Source organism: Euprymna scolopes, chromosome 8 (assembly GCF_053919585.1).
Source record: "Euprymna scolopes isolate OS-2025 chromosome 8, ASM5391958v1, whole genome shotgun sequence".
NCBI classification, from domain to species: Eukaryota; Metazoa; Mollusca; class Cephalopoda; order Sepiida; family Sepiolidae; genus Euprymna; species Euprymna scolopes.
The window spans coordinates 86,452,058-86,469,820 of record NC_136489.1 but is presented as its reverse complement, the minus strand read 5'-3'; the positions used below and the strand labels follow the sequence as shown (position 1 = coordinate 86,469,820).

Genomic DNA, 17,763 nt, shown 5'->3' with positions numbered 1-17,763 from the left:
CACACATCCGAGGTAACTATCAACTTCCTGTATGAACTATTCGCTAGGTTTGGAGTAGTAGACTGCATTGTTACAGACAATGGAACGCAATTTACGTCTACCGAATTTAAACATTTTTACGAGGATCATCTAATCGAGCATATAACAATTCCGCCATACCACCCAAGAAGTAATAGACAAACAGAGAAATTCAAGAGAGTTATGAAAAAAGCAAGTGGGTCGCCGACGGATAAGTCAATCCAACAGTTTTACAAGTCTACAGAGTCACTTCGAATGCAAACTTCGAAATGTCGAAGACAACTGCTGAGGTTATGTTCGGACGCAATATTAGATCGATTTTTCACAAGTTGTTACAAAACCAGGATAGGCCAAACCTCAAAAAACCGATTACAAAAAACGGTATAAAGTTGGCGAAAGAGTCTTCTACAAGATTCACAAAAATAATAAGACTTTCTGGGAGGCCGGCATTGTTGAGAAACAAATAGGCAACATGTTCTACATGATTAAGGGACCAGACTTCGTGCACAAACGTCACACTAAACAAATTCGGAAAAGATACTCAAACAGTGAGGTGACCAGATCGCCCGAGGAGGACATCATGGACACAGTGTTTGATACTTTTCAGGTGCCTATACCAGAGACAGTTCCGGAGAACAGAAGATCAAACAGAAAACGAAAATCAACAGAATTGATTAGGGTGAACCCAAAACAAAACCTTATTAATCCCAGACGGGATACTTTCAAAGGGGGGTGGCTGTTATACCGGCCTTCCTTGAACAGAGGAATTTACACCGATTAGCACTATAAATATTGCTAGTAATTCTAACACCGGTGAGAGAGATGCGATTGCACTTCAACTGCTAGCCGAGTGCCTAGCAGATATACACGCTTTCTTATCTTTGTACATTTTGTTAATACACTTGTTCCTTAACCGAATCTCGACTTGATTGTTCTTATTTTCACTGTTGTTCCACGACACAACAATTAGTGATAACGTTGGAAATGAAAAACGTTACTTATTTAAGGTAAATTGCTACTCCTAGAAAAACATAATCTTACATGTTATGGACGACTGCACTGGCTAACAGGTATTTCGGTTTTTAACAAATGATTAATATGGGGTTACGAATTTTAGATCTGAACCTGAAATGTCGACATCTATTTACTGTTTACCAAAATAATAACGGAAGTTAAGCGTAAACTACGTCATGAAGCTATGCTCTTGCAGTTTAATAACAGGCAATAATACGACACTTTGGATATTTGCAAATGTATTCAGTCAAGTATATATAAAATGCTAAACGAGGTGCGTACTGGGATGGTAGAGTTAATTCTTGGAGCAAAACAGATTTGCACAAGGTTTTTGTCTCTTTACGAAAATAAAAATCATGGCATTTTTGTACTAAATTTCTATCTAGTATCCTCATTCCATCTTTGATCCAAATTATTCTGGTTCGAAAATGAATGTCTAAAGTTGTAAACTGAACATTAAGGTATCTAAACCTAATATTGAAATTTTAGAAGACTTATTATCTGTGGATCGAAGTTAATGCAAATCTGAAATAATTTAATATTTAATGGGCACTCGTATCTCCTTCATTTCGTACTAAAACATATTAAAATTACACCAAATTAAACTGAAATTTATAGAATATCAATGAATTGATGCAAAATATCAATTGGTAAAACTTCACCATCATCAGCGTCCGAATTTTCCTCAAGCATTTCCACATACATCTTAGTCCATTACCTAAAAGTGTATAAAGCTAACAGTCCAGACCGGCTTTGATCGGGCCCTATGTACTGTTCATAACTTGTCCTACATGTAAATACATTTTATGTAAGATTTCAAATAGTTAGACCAAAATTTGTCTGAGTAATTTAGTAGAGACCGCAGTGGTACTTTTTAAAAACTTTGACCCTAATTTTGACCCCTTAACATTTGGTTTTTGGGGCTCAAACTAAATGATAAATTTGATCCATGTCCAAGTAACCTACATTTAAAATGTCAAGTGTTTAGACTCACAATCCGCGGAGAAGTTTGGTAGAGTTTTCAAAGGTCAAATCGTTGAACAAATTTTTGTCCGAAAACCTATTAAAAAAACTTTCCCAAATCTCAATACTCCTTATGTCAAATCTCGAGTCTCTAGACAGAAAATTGATAGAGTTATTTGGTAGGGAAATGTACAGAGACACACAGACACAGACAGACATACAGTTTAACTTTTATAGATATATAGATTAAATATTTATTCATTTATTTATTGACGACTTATATCCTAATCTGTTGTTATTTCACGATGTTTCGACCAACTATTCATTTCGGCTTTCATCAGGTGGTTATCACGACGGGATAGGAACCCCGAATCTTCTAACTGCATCCTCAACAATTACTGCCTTCCATAGTTGTTGTTACCTCACCACGTTTTGGCCAACAAAGCGTCTGTCCGGCTTTAGGTAGGATTGAAATCGCTATCTTCACATAATGCTCAATAGGAACCGTTGAGATTCAACGTCTCTACCCACTGTGCCACAGGCCTCGAAGCCGACCTAAAAGTCCAAAGTGACCCAGGCGTGGCTTCAGAAGGAGTGCTACGACTTTGAATTCTTCTCTCACTGCCCCTGCCCTCCTCTGACCTGAACCTGCTGGACTACGTTATTTGGTCATACATCGAAAACATTACCAACATGATCTCCCACAACACCAAAGCCAACCTGATCGCCGCCATCTGTTGTATTCGCCGAGTTCCCGCCAGCGCTTGTTGAAATAGCATGTTCCCAGTACTGGACCCGTATCGAGGCAGTGCTGGAGGCTGAAGGCAGTTACATGGAATAGATGTCGGCTCTACTACATAATCAAGTTACCTGAATTGATTTTTTTCAAGGAAAGTTTTCAAATAAAGCTGCATAGTTCTTTCCTTTAGGGCGACAAATTTATCGTTCCACCCTGTAAATATCATTCACACGAACCTATAACGAATATTTGAAGAATTGTTATAATGCTTTAAGTTTCAATGCACCGGCCTCATCTTTTAAAAAATATCGCCGCCTGTGCAGGAATATTAACAGAGACATAATAGTTAGTATTGGAATTATAAAGAATATTAAATGAATCGAGACTTGAGAACTCTTTAATCAAAGTTAGTGCACTCTTATGAAAATGGAGTACACAATCTCTTTTTTGGTGTCTGTTCCAGTTACGCTCGATCGTTTTTTTTTATAATGATGGGATTTTCGTAAGGAGCTATAAAGTACCTCATTTTAGGTTATCATATGACTAAAATATTGATCATCGGGCCCGGGCCCATGGAATAATGCTAAAAATATGCTAATAGGTTGGTTGACTAAGCGTACTTTACAACCGCACCAACGGCGCGGATTGACGTTGGCATTGTGTCTTAGCTAATCACAATGAAGGCGGAGACCTCAGCATCAAGGTTAGCAGCAACTTGGCAAAACGCGGAGAGATGGCACGCAAATTCGAAAACATGAGTTATATCTTCCACATCTATGACGCCATTTTAACAGTAATTGCATCTAAATAAAAGGAAAGATTTATTCATTTGAAATTAGGTATCAAATAACAATAGATACGCAAAGCAGAGATCATTAATAATAACATGTTTAACGTTAAACATATTGAGTGGTCACATCATATATCTTGTTTTGTAATCTTTTCATATTTGTCACTTTTTTTGTAATATTTTCATATTTGTCACTTTTTTTGTAATATTTTCATATTTGTCACTTTTTTTGTAATATTTTCATATTTGTCACTTTTTTTGTAATCTTTTCATATTTGTCACTTTTTTTGTAATCTTTTCATATTCGTCACTTTTTTTGTAATCTTTTCATATTCGTCACTTTTAAAACTTAGGTAATGTATAATGTGTATTTGAATTATGTGGATACTGCAAACTTCATAACTTTATATATATATATATGCTTTAAAACAAAATCTGAACGCTCTTCAGGATCGCATAGTAGTCTTTTGCAGCCAGTGTCGGGAGACGAGTATACACCCTTATCTATTCGAAATATATGTTTTATGTTTGTTTTATTAATCAGTTGCAACGGCGGCCATTTGCAATCGATGTCTGTATACATACCAGTTATGAATCTGATCTCAACAATTTGTCTGGTAGAAAAGAAGTAATTTCGGTGGTCCCGTATTTGGTTTCAGGTATGGTCCTGGGTGGTTTTAGGATATGCACTCTCACAAAAATTGTCACCCCCTTTTCGGCTAAACTTAGTTTATTGCTAGCTGGCTGAGATGGCGCGACAGGGAATGTTGACGAGATTACCAAGGCCGTATTTAATTGTCCAAATTGCTTTACTTTAGGAGCGATGGCTCTACTCTTCCCACTATAAGAATGATATAAATATGTGCCTTTATATCTTTCTTCAGTTATTTTTTCTCATAAGAATTTTGTACATAGCTGGAGTCTAGTAGCCGAAAAACAATTCCACATTATGATATACTCTGATTTGGTTAGTTAATATTCCCAATGTCACCCAAGTGCAGTTAATCATTTGAAATAGTTACGTTTTTATTCATTTCTTTAAAAGAAAACTATCAATAAATAAATTAATTATGAATTGTTAAAAATTAATAAAAATTGCAAATAACCTTCGCTTATTTGTATTATTATGTGAGTATTTTTGACTGATAGTCTCATTATCTGTGTATATTTTCAAGAACTCTTTCAGGTGCATTTTCTTTTAAAATTACGGATCCTTATGCTTACCACGAAAAGCTATATCCGATTTTGAACTGCATATTTTTTAATCAACTGGATATATTGTTTGCTTTCAGCCAGAAAAAGCCTTGTAGAAGTGTTAATTATTCTATTATTCTTCGATATTATCGCTTGTACTTAGGGTTGAATTTACAATCACCAAAAACATTATCACTTAGAAATGAGTGTTAATTACAAGATTTGGGATTGTATCGGCCGAAACACAGTGAAACTCAGATGAGAATAGTACCATGAAAAATAATACTAATTATCAATCTAAAACTAATCCAATAAAACAATCTTCAATTCTTTTCAGAAATATTTATTGGTGCATTCCTGGTGTACGGCCCGATAGTATTGCTTTTCATATCCCAAACAACAGCAATTCCTTTTGCAAGAGAGACATTTCCTTGGGCTAAACCATGTACTAATCGTATTACTTCTACTAGAAGTCAGAGAGGAAGTGACCAAAATAATATTGTATACCTGGTCGAAAAAACAAAAGATTCATATTTTCTGGCGAAATACATCGAGAATACAATTGTAAGTATCGAGCGTGATTTCCTCCCTTCTCTCTCTCTAATATCACTCTCTGTGTGTGCATACTTGTATATTATGATATATATATATCATAATATATATATATATCATAATATATATATATATATATATATATGAGCAGTTCCCTCCGTGAAAAAACGTTGTTTAAATCTAAATTGAAAATGTAAGTTCATAAAGTAAATTCAACGCAGATATTACAATAAATAAATAAAAACACATATTTGTATATAAATCCAATTTTCAGCATCATATTGCTGTCGTCAGAATAGAAACAGTTTGTGTATTTTATTATTCTTTCCATCCTCTCATAGCACGACATCACTAACAAAAATGAGATCCTTGTGGTCTTCGTCAACGCTGAAGTTTCAAATGTCCAAATGAAGACATACGTGTAGTTGCACGTGAAGTAGATTTGAAGATATATTTTTTTTTTTGCATTGTTTAAATTGAGAATTGGAAACGTAAGTTTAAGACGCTGGTATTAAAAAAAGCAAACAAATATTTGTTTGTTTATAAATGGAATTTTTCTGCGTCATAGCGCCCTCGTTTGTTTATTTAAAAATATTTACGTTGAATTAGCTTCTTAAACTTAGATTTTCAAGTTGAAAAAGAATAAGTGGATTTATAATAAATCAAAAAATATTACATGGTGAGGTAAGGGAAAGAATTAATTTAAAAAAAAACCCAACTTTTCTCTGTTTTGTTTTTCTATGTTTAATAGTCAAAATAACATTCCACTAGGACATGAAAGCTGTATCGAAGAAGTAATAAAAATCAACTCGAATAAATAAATGCTGTTAGGCCGTATTGTAACCCATTGCTTTTCTGGAAAACCTTATTCTAAGTAAGCCAGTTTCAGCTTAATAACGAAATGGATAATCATATTGACCTGGCGGCGATAATATCTTATTGATTTTCAGAAATTTTTGCTTTTCATTTAGATTTTTAGGCAACTTTTGGGTTTATACTTTCTCGTTGTTACGTCATATATTAGTTGTCATCTTCTTAAAATAAAATAATGTCCACCCAAAACTAGAGTTCACTTTGAAGGTAGAACAGAATGTCTCTTTTACCAAGTTTAGTCGTTTTCGTAGAAAGACCAGGGAACAACTTCAGCACTACTATATATATGAAAGCAACATTTACGAACATGTATATTAGTTGAAATTTATTTTCCCAAATAGTAGAAAGATTAATTTCCTCTGTGACACAATTTTCAAGTATATTTACCAAATTAATTGGGAATCTTTATATAACAGTATTGTTTTTGTTTCCCCAAGTGTCGGGCTTATTTGTAAATCTCCTTTAATGCTTTTATCAGTAACAATATTTTAGATATAATTATGCCCTTTTTATCTCATTAATGTTATGTAGTAGAGCCCCGTGCGATGTTTGGCACCAGCAGTATCTTCACAGTCTTTTAGAAATTTGTACTTCATGTACTACTAAATGTGTGGTGATATATAAACTGAAATATTTGCGTGAGACTGGCTATGTTCGTTGTACTCTTCAAACCATAGTGATGCGGCATATCCCTACAGGTTTTTGCAAGCTACGGGTATTGAAATGAAATGTATAAACGGGCGTATCCAGGAGTTTAAAGAACACATCCGGGCGTTCACATAGCGTATTCCGGCTCTTGCTGAGTCATTAAGTGATCAGCAACTCTATGAGAATAGCGTGGCGAGGTGTAGGCTGGTAGTTGCTTTTGCCATATACGCAAGGCCCGTTTCAAATACAACCTCAGTGTCTTTCTTTTTTTTACACGGTGGTTACCACTTATCAAGGCCCGGAAGCACTCAGGGATAAGGGTTATTGCAAGTACAGTACGTTAGTGTAGAGATTTGATTAAGTGTTTCATTAGGAATTTGCTTACGTTGGACTTGAAGACATCCAGGTTGTAGTCAGGTGGGAAGCAGGCAGATGGAACAGAGTTCAACAGGCGTGCAGTTCTAAGAAAGAAGCTTTGTTCATGGAATCCACGTTTTGATTTAGGCACAGATAAAGAGTGGGGGAAATTTTTCACTGGATTCAGCTAGACGGGTGTTTTTCGTGAAAGATTGGCGAGGGGGGCCAGAGATTGGAGTTCAGTCGAGCACCTGCCATGGAAATAACGATAAAACAAGGATAGGCTCGCAACGTCTCTTCTGTGGGAGATAGGTTGCAGAGAAAAGGGCATCCCCCACTAAGCCATGAAGTCGATTTTGTACTCTGTCAAGGCAGGATAGGCTTTTTTTTAGCCCAGATATGGCAGCAGTATTCCATCCTTGGGCGTGCTTGGCTTTTATATAGATAGAGAATTTCATCAGTAGTGAGATATCTTCTGGAGCGGTAGAAGGATCCCACCGTCTTTCCAGCGACCTTGGCAACAGACTTGATGTACGTGTTCCATTTTAGATCAGGAGTAAAGGTCAAACCCAGAAGCTTGTCAAAACACGGGGCTTCTCCGAGACGAGAGCCATCCATTTTAATTGATGCCGGATAGGGATCAGAGCGTTAATGATGTAAAGATAGGAGTTTGGTGTTAGATGCATTGAAAGTAACCAGCCACGTCTTCCCCCACTGAACCACGCGCTCGAGATCAGAGGAGAAAGAATCAGAGAGAACTTTGTCATTTGCAGCCTTTGATGTGTTGCCGTAGATGGTCGTGTCATCAGCATAGATGTCAACGAATGATTTAAGTATGTGTTTAGGGAGGTCATTGATGTAGATCAGGAAGAGAGTTGGGCCCAGGATTGACCCTTGAGGGACTCCAGCATTAATACTGCAGGACTCTGATTTTTGTCCATCTACCACTACTCTTATGAGCCTATCGGAGAGAAATGATTTAATGATTGAGAAAACATTTCCAGTCATACCGTAGCTGGAAATCTTGTGAAGTAGGCCCTTATGCCATACCTTGTCGAAGGCCTTTGATATGTCAATAGTAATTTCCCTAGAAAGGAAGCCTTTGTCAAGAGATTCGCTAATCCTGTGAGATATAACCGTTAGCATATCTGCGGTAGATCTTGCAGAGCGGAAACCATATTGTGTGTCACTAAGAAGATTGTTTCTGCTGAGGTGGTTGACTATTTCACTATTTAATATGGATTCCAGCAACTTACTCATAACACACAGGAGACTTATTGGTCTGTACTGAGAGGGAGATGACTTATCACCTGAATTCTTAAATACAGGTCAAACTGATGAGGTCTTCCAGGGAGTCGCAAAGCACTTCTCCTTAAGGCAGCGCTTAAACTGTTTTGTAAGTATGGAAGTTCTAGCGTGTTCTGTGTTATGTTGCGGAGGCCGTAATTGTACCAAGCAAGAGCTTTGACTTGCAGGTAAAATAATCATGTCTTATAAGTTAAAAAGTGCTAACAAAACTGTATATATTTTAAAATTATATACGTTTTAAGAAGGCGATTTCTCCATCGTTTTATTAGAATATGGACGATATTTATATGATGTTTGTTTTTACTCTTCCCCGCTTGATAATTTTGCCGTTTTTGTGATGTACTGCAGGTAACTTCATGTAAGTACACGTTTATTTATTTTAAACGTTGAACATTACACGCTTGAAGATGCTTTGTCTAAAAAGTGCCTCGTGTTCTAGTTTTTCCAGTTTTTAGTAACATTTTTCTCATTAATATTGTTCTGAAAGCTTTAATATTTTAGTAGAATGGTCACTGAACTTATAGACATCAGAAAACATCGTTTTTAATATTCTCCTCTCCCTACCATGTAATATTATCACATGATTCTTTATGACGCCACTTTTATTTTAAAACTTTATTTTGTAACAATATATATATATATATATATATATATATATATTATATATATATATATATTATATATATATATATATGCATAAATATATAGTCCATGAAATAGCGACAAAAAAATTGCATACTAATAAAAATAATACCATTAAAACTTAATTAATATTTTTGATTGGTTCGTTCTAGCATATTCGATGAAACACAGTTGATAATTATGAATTTTTATGGCATTTTAAGCATTTGAGGTTGATATTAATACATATAACTACGTTCATTTTATGACGTTTATCCATAATTAATCAGTGATTATTATCTTTCAATACGTTATATTTATATTTCGAAATAGGTCTTCACTCATTTGGTTAAATGTGTTTAAAGATGTTGTAATCAAATCATTGTTGTGTTTTATGAAATCTATTGTTTAATTCTAATATCACATAACTATCTTATATGTGTATAGGGCAGGGGTCCTGGATATGACCTTAAACTTTATCCGATGGTGAGGCCCCAGCTTGCTAGCTTTGAGGTGTGTTGAGCCACCCTTTAGTTGCTATTGCTCCCAAGTCCACCCTGAGCCGGAGTGGTAGTACCTGTTGAGGTCCCAACTATGGATTAAATATAAACCGAGTTGAAAGAAAAATATTCTATTAAAAAAAGTTTCTTCAAAATAACTGGAATCTGCATTGAATAACCCGAAAAGGGTTGATATGCCGTAACGCAAAAACAACCAACCAACAATGACGTATAGGGCAGGATTTGATTATGAATGTGGTGCTTTTTGCATGTCATTACTAATCTAATTAGTCCGTCGTATATTGTATCCTTTTACGATCAATGGTTTATGCTTAACATAATTATGTACTGTAATTAGTCTGTTGTATGACGTTATGTGAAATAAGACGGATCATAATTCACAAGATGTTGAATTTATAAACAAACTTCTGTTGATCATAACACTAAGACCTTTCATCTGTGCATTATGGATTTCATATCTAACTTATTGTCAACGGGATTGTTGGTATATGTGCTAACACATGGCTCAGACCTATCTTATCTGTGCTCTTCTCACATAGATTTTATATATTCAATATGTAGAAATTAATTTTGTGTGTCCAATGTTTACAATAATGATTGTTGATCTGCATTTTTTACTATGGCGCATAAGTCGAAAACCAACAGACATAAACGCACACATGTATTCCCGTGTGTGTATCTTAGTATGGATACCGTAAGGATAATAATTTCTGAGTTGTACTATTGATTTTTAAACATAATGTGTATAATTATATATATATTTATCTGTTTCAGAGAACACACTTTAATGATCCCGAAATCATTAACTTCTTACGGAATAAGAATCTCGAGGGATTTCCGAAGTCTGCTGAGCTGGAAATACCTGAAAAGGTAAGAAAGGTTTAGCACACACACACACACACAAACACACACACACACACACACACACACACAGCTGCTAACGGTACAAAACTTATAAATTGCTTTAAAGCAAATAGCTAGCAAACCCCTAGTGCTTCTTTTCACTAACAAACTCATCACGTAAGTTCTCTCTCTGTAAACATAATAAATTTGTCACCTCATTAGACTTAGTTGGGTATGTATTTTAACTCTCCGTTTGTTTCAACGTGTACATATATTTAACATAATTGTAAATATTTTATTTTATTTGTATTCTGACCCGTCTCTTTGTTCTACCTCGATAAAATTTACAGACACACCCCATTAAGTCTCTGCTCTTACGTGCTATTTTTAGTTATTTTTTGCGTAGACCAACGATCAACTTCCGATGAGTTTGTTGGTTAAAGGGGCCCCTAGGATTTTGCCGGTTATTTTTTTTAAGCAATATATATATATATATATATATATATATATATATATATATATTGGCAGCAAGTCATTGTTCCAGCACGTCTGATTGAACACGCTAGAACAAAAAGATCAAACTAATAATATATTATACCAAATTTAAGACCTCCAATTTAATAATTAAAAACAATAACAATACTATCACCAAACTAAACCGAACTAATAGAGTGTATGAATTTATTTGTCCCTTTCGAAGAATGTCTCCGAACCCGCTCTAAAAACTCATACACATCATACATACGCCACACCACAACAACACTCTCCCGATGACTAACCATACAATAGCGCCATAAAACAACACCTAACATTCCATGATAAAAACCTAGAGTCGTCCGACATTAGAAATATCTTAACTAACAATACTAAAATTCGATACCTTACAACTGCACACGACGACTAAGATTATTAGAAGACATACTTATAAAACAATTACACCCCCTTTTTAACCGGACCTCAGTTACCCCCGGGACAAATATATATATATATAGTATTTAATAACTAATAAGAAACTAAATGAATAAACTATAAAATAGGAAAATCGAAATTAAAAGATAAAATAATTCATCCCTAACCCTCCTGCACCCACCTTTATAACCAAAGAAAAAATATAAATACACAAAGCCTTAAACAGAAAGAAAAAGAAAATGCTAACAACAACAATCGCTCCTGGTGATAATCGAATGTACTGATAGAAAGTGTTTGAGTAGAATATGGTTGAAAACCAAATTTTGGCCGCATTTTTATACAACATGCCAGCTGAAATTAAAAAAAAAACCGTTTAGCGAATGGAAAAGATATCCAGAAAAATCGAAAAAAATAACTATCGTGTTCAATCAGACGTGTTTGAGTACATATATATATATATATATATATATATATATATATATATATATATATATATATATATATAAAGCACTTGACCGTGTGTGTGTTCATTCCCGGTGTTTACTGTGGATTCCTTACTAAAGCAAGTAGTCGATCGATTTAATTGACGAATGTGCAGTTACACTGACAATAAATGTATTAGAAGTGTGGTGCATCTAATCATAGCAATATCGGGTTACACTTCGAGTATATATATATATATATATATATATATATATATGTGTGTGTGTGTGTAAGTATATACATATATATATATATATTTATATATATACATACACTGCTGGTTTGAGCAGACATATGCTTTTTCATAGAAATATCCTTCAACCTCTAGAGGAAATCAACTCGGTAGAATGTACTCAATTTGTATGTCACATCTCAGTAAAAATATGCAAATCCGCGACGGGAGAGCAGAATCATCTGAGATGGCATGGACGACGAGATGGGGAGAATTCGTGACAGAAAGATGTAGCAATCGTCATTATATATATAGTATACCGCTAGTTTGAGAAGACGTATGATTGTTTATAGGAATACACTTCGGCCTCCTGACGAAGTCAACTCAGTTGAAATTGCTCAATTTGTATGTCACATCTGCTTCAAGATGTGCAAAACTGCAGGGGTACTGCAGACTCAAAATGACGGTGATCATCTGGAAAGATGCAACAATCATCATCATCATCATTTATATATATATATATGCATGCAATAAAGAGAAATACGAGTTTGAATTGGTAAACTACCATCTAAACAAAATAATAAAATTTAAATCATTTTAATCTTTTTCTGTTTTGTTTTCACTAAACACTAGATTGCCCGTTGATTATTTCCTAACTATTTTTTCTCGTACACAATGAACACGACTATGAATAATCAGCAAGTCAAGCAATTGACTGAAGGCCACTATTCCGGGGGCGAACTTCTACCCACGAAAATAATATATTTAAAGATATGTATGCTAATTCAAAAGGGTTTTCCATTTTGGAGAAAAACTTACGGTCGAATCAAAATTACCACGCCCGAAAGATAGTTTACTCAGAGAAACAACTATAAATTATATAATACATCAATATTTTGAAATTACATTGATAATGATCTTACATATGAAGGATATGTATTAAAACATACTCATTGTAGTAAGGAATAACATTGATTACTTGAACACTTTCATTGATAGAATGTTTTACTCTTCGTTCTAATAATGTAGTTAAAACTAAATTGCCAATTTATTCCTGTAAGAAATAATCTATTTATTAGTTTCTTCACTCATTATATGCCTTCCAAATTTAATATATTCAAATTTCCATGCATTTGCATTTGAGCATAAATCTTTGCAACATAATATATGAAGGATTGTAAGGACATTATATAACTCAAAGTAAATCTTGACTCCTTTAAAATATTTCGAACACATGTGTTAGTGCTAAAAGGGATGAATTTCCGCAATAGTCCCTCTATTGCACTTAATTTATATTTATTCAGCCAAAAAGGCATATTGCCTTTCAGGCGTAAATTTGAGAGAATTATCATTAAGAGGCAACGTTAGTAAAAAGTTTGGCAACAACTAAATTAAAATTTTCTCATGTAAGTACTTTCGGGGAAACAGGGAGAAGAAACGCAATTTCAAAGGCAATCGGCCAAAGGGAAACGTTATCAGTAATGCTATGACTACAGCATATTCTTTTCCTTGGTTTGATTCTCAGGTATCCATTGATATCATATGTTTTTTTATGTACAGTGATGAGGTTCTCGGTTGATTGATTGTGTCTGTGTCGGATATATACTCGAGAGTAAAAACAATGGAAAGAATATGCTGTTGTCATAGCTCTAGTTATCAGAATAAAACATCCTCCGACACCACGCGACATCTACGGTGAACAAGCAGGACTTAGCAGTCAGTCAATTAAAGCAATCTCCTTTATTCCTCCCAGCTACGACAATGCATGTCCAAAATAAAATAAAAAATCTCACATAATTTTTTTCTTCTTCTATTTCTTTTATTTCACGTATACCATTTCGCACACTTTTCAAGTAACCTGAACCCTCTGTTTCTATCTCCCAGTTTTATATGTGAGTTTATATATGTGAGTGTTACTCGTGTTATTCTAACCAGACGCGGACACGTCATAACAATCAGTTCGACAATGTCTTTGTTTCAATCTGACTGATGTCGTACACTTTTGTTCAGTTCTAAGATCTCGACCTTTACGGGTTTCACTTTTTCTCTAACGAGGAATAAGTTTATTGCTAATCGTCTAAGGTGCCCTTAACATGGAATGCTAACAGGGCTGCTCAGAGAATTTTTGTGTATCAGAATGTAATTACTCTTCTAAAGAGAAAGTAAAGAAAATCTGTAGACATTGCTTTACTATGAAGTAAAGAAACATCTTCGCACATTTCTGATAAAATCTTCTGATTACTAACTAATAATTATATGAGTAACTCCATGAATTAATTTTCAATCTCATTTCATTTGTGGTTATTCTGATTTTCCATTTGTTTTCACATGCATAAAATTTATAGATAGCCTTTGGAAAATCCCACGCATTTATGTGTTAATTATTAAAAGAAGTAAAACACTTTGGTATTAATATTCTGTCTTTGTTTTTCAGGCTGACATCATGAAAATGTTGATCGATCATTATAGCCAGTTATCAAGGGTAGCTGTGTTTCTGGATTATATTTATCACCAAGTTATGGACATGGACCTGAAATTTGACGTAAAACAGCTATTGTTCAGTAACTTGTCGCAGATGTGTGAGATTCAGCTCGCATTTGAAATTAAGAATCAGCCACAGGAGTTCCCAGTTGCGGATAGATCCATTATACCAAGGACTATTCAACGCAGTAGATCGACATTCATGCGTTTTGAAAATACTTTAATTGTCGTTTTAAAATACGTGGAACTTTTAGATTTCCACTTATCTCGATATGAAAATGAGATAGGATTTTGAAACAAATAAACAAGTAACTCAACGTAAAAAACAAAATTATTATGGTGAGATGTAAAGCAAATAAAACATGTATATATATATATATATATATATATATATATATATATATGTGTGTGTGTGTGCACGAAGTTGTATAGATTTATATTCAGGAAGATTAAAATCAAGATATAATATTACTTAAAATAATTATTAAAAATTTGATCAAAATCGTTTATATGATTTTGAAACTACATAATTACTCTAATTTAAGGCATAAACTTAAATAATATCAAAAAGAAGTATTATTTGGAGAATATTATTCAAATGTCAATAACGAGCATGTAATGCAAATATGAAATATTTAAATTCCGATATTACTTCTTGTGTGAGTTTCATGTATGTATATATATATATATATATATATATATATATATATATATATATATATATATATATATATATATATATAAATTGTACAAGTGGCGAAGCGAACGTCTGTCTCTTTTACGTGCTGTGTATATTTGGATTGTTTTTCTATTTTTATTCATATTTAATTTACTTATTCGTACCAACCATCATCATCGTCGTTATGAACGCTGAGGATCTGTGCCGTTGTGGACGCATTTGAATTTAAAAGTTGCACAAGCGGCAAAGCAAATGACTGTCTCTTCTACCTGCTGGGAGTTATTGGATTGTTTTACGTAATCATGTTAAATTCACTTATTCGTACTATCCATCATCATCGTCGTCATGGACGCTTCTTCATGTATATTCTACATGTACGTGTATGTGTACGTGTGTATATGCATATGTATGTACATGTGTATATTTATGCGTGTATGTGTGTATGCGCATGTTGGCATGTATGCGTACTTACGTATGTATGCATGCACGTGTACGTATCTGTGTTTATTTCCATGTGTATATAGAGTGAAGGCAACGCCATTGGGAGAAGCAAATCTCTGACTTAAACCATAAAGCGGCAGACTAATACCCGCATTATGCTGAAGGCAACGCCACTGGGAGAAGCAAATCTCTGACTTAAACCATAAAGCGGCAGACTAATACCCGCATTATGCTGGTCTGCAGTTTGGCTTGTTGCTGGCTATCTTCCTCTTGCTTGTTGCTGGATCTCAACATTTTGAATCAAGAGAGAGAGAGAGAGAGAGAGAAAGGGAGGTAGAGAGAGAGAGAGACTTAGCTGTCGTATGAAGCTAAAACTCTGTAACATCATCTTTGCATAGATACTCCCTCAAGCATTTGTCTATAAAAATAGTCATGTGACGATGGAAAAGTTGTGACGCGTGTAGAGCTGAAATGTTGGAAACATGTAATAAATGATCTGCCATCATTATATGTATCTATGTATGTGTATATGTGTGCATGTATGTATATGTGTATATATGTTTATATATGTACATGTGTATGTATAAGTATGAATATCTATGTGCATATGTATATATATGTATGTCTGTATATATGTTTACGTGTGTTTGTATGTATATATGTTTGCGTGTGTATCTGTATATATGCATGTATATGTAAGTGTATAAATGCATACATATGTATATATATATATGTAGGTAAATGTATGTGTATGTATGTATATGTACATAGATGTGCACGTATATGTATGTGTGTATGTATGTATATGTGTGTATGTATTTGTATATGTGTGTGAATATGTGCGTATGTATGTATATGTGTGTGCATGTATGTATATATGTATATATATATGTATCTATGTATGTGTTTGTATGTGTGTTGTGTATTGTGTATGTATGTATGTATGTTTTAATCCTTCAGGGAGACTAGCCACTCTCTTCACCAAACAAGTCTGGTGGGGGAACCAGTTTTGTCGCCGGTGACTCAACCATGAGGCAGGTAGTACTGGGTTACATGGTACCAGTAGCATATGACATGACCTGACATAAAGGGCGAATGAACCCTTTTTCGGGATCAACGGCCAACTAGCACTGTGTGTGTTTGTGTGTATGTATGTGTGTGTTCGGGTGGAGAGCGCTCCCGTAAGTTGTGGTGAAGGCTACCTTTCTAGGAGAAGTAAATCTCTGATTTAAAAAAACATAAAGCAGGATACTAGTACCCGCATTAAGCTGGTTTGCGGTTTAACTTGTTGCTGGCTATCTTGCTCTTGCTTGTTGCTGGATCTCAACATTTTGAACCGAGAGAGAGACTTAGCTGTCGTACAAAGCTAAGACTCGGTAACATCATCTTTGTATAGATACTCTCTCAGTCATTTGTCTAGTAAAATGGTCCCGTGGCGATGGAAGCCATTTTTGGGCTCATGGACTTTGAGTGTCTGAGAGAGTGGCACTAGTCTAACAACACGTTGCAATCATTATATATGTATATATATATATATATATATATATATGTGTGTGTGTGTATGTGTGCATGTTCTTAGATATGTATGTGTATGTGCGTGTATGTATGTTTGTATGTGTGTGTGTGTGTGTATGTATGTATATGTACGAGTGACCGTATTCGGTGTCATGTCTGCTTCAGCGTGTGGGTCCGCTGGCAGGACTAAAATGTCGTCTTCGAGCTCATGGACATCCAATGACTGAGGGAGTGGCACTCGTTTGACAAGATGTTGCAAACCCCCCCCATATACATATATATATATATATATATATATATATATATATATATATATATACTAGCATTCGGCCCGGCGTTGCCCGGGTGTTAGTAGGTGTATGCTGAGAAAAAAATGGTCAATTTTTATAAATTTGACCCCTATTATTACCCCTTAACATTCATTGTGTTGGGCTCAAATCAAGTTATTAAGTTAGATCCATGTCCAAGGAACCAATATCTAAAATTGCAAGTGTTTAGACCCCAAATTGTCGGAGGGGTTTGGTGGAGTTCTCAAAGGTCAAATCGTTGAACTTTGACCCCTTAACAGCTGAATTTCTGGCCAAAAACCGATCACATCGATTTTCACAAATCCCAGTACCCTTATGTCAAATCTCGAGTCTG

General features: G+C 34.7%; 1 protein-coding gene across 1 annotated transcript in view; it reads left to right on the top strand.

The window, feature by feature from the left end:
• The window catches only part of LOC145284053 (uncharacterized), a 46,286-nt gene extending 31,193 nt beyond the window's left edge, over nucleotides 1–15,093 (top strand). The window contains exons 2-4 of the mRNA XM_080133131.1: nucleotides 5,056–5,282; nucleotides 10,373–10,468; nucleotides 14,440–15,093. Of these exons, the coding sequence (XP_079989257.1) occupies nucleotides 5,056–5,282; nucleotides 10,373–10,468; nucleotides 14,440–14,781 (665 nt within the window). The 3' untranslated portion in view covers nucleotides 14,782–15,093. The remainder of the gene's footprint in view (nucleotides 1–5,055; nucleotides 5,283–10,372; nucleotides 10,469–14,439) is intronic.
• The last annotated feature ends 2,670 nt before the right edge of the window (nucleotides 15,094–17,763 follow it).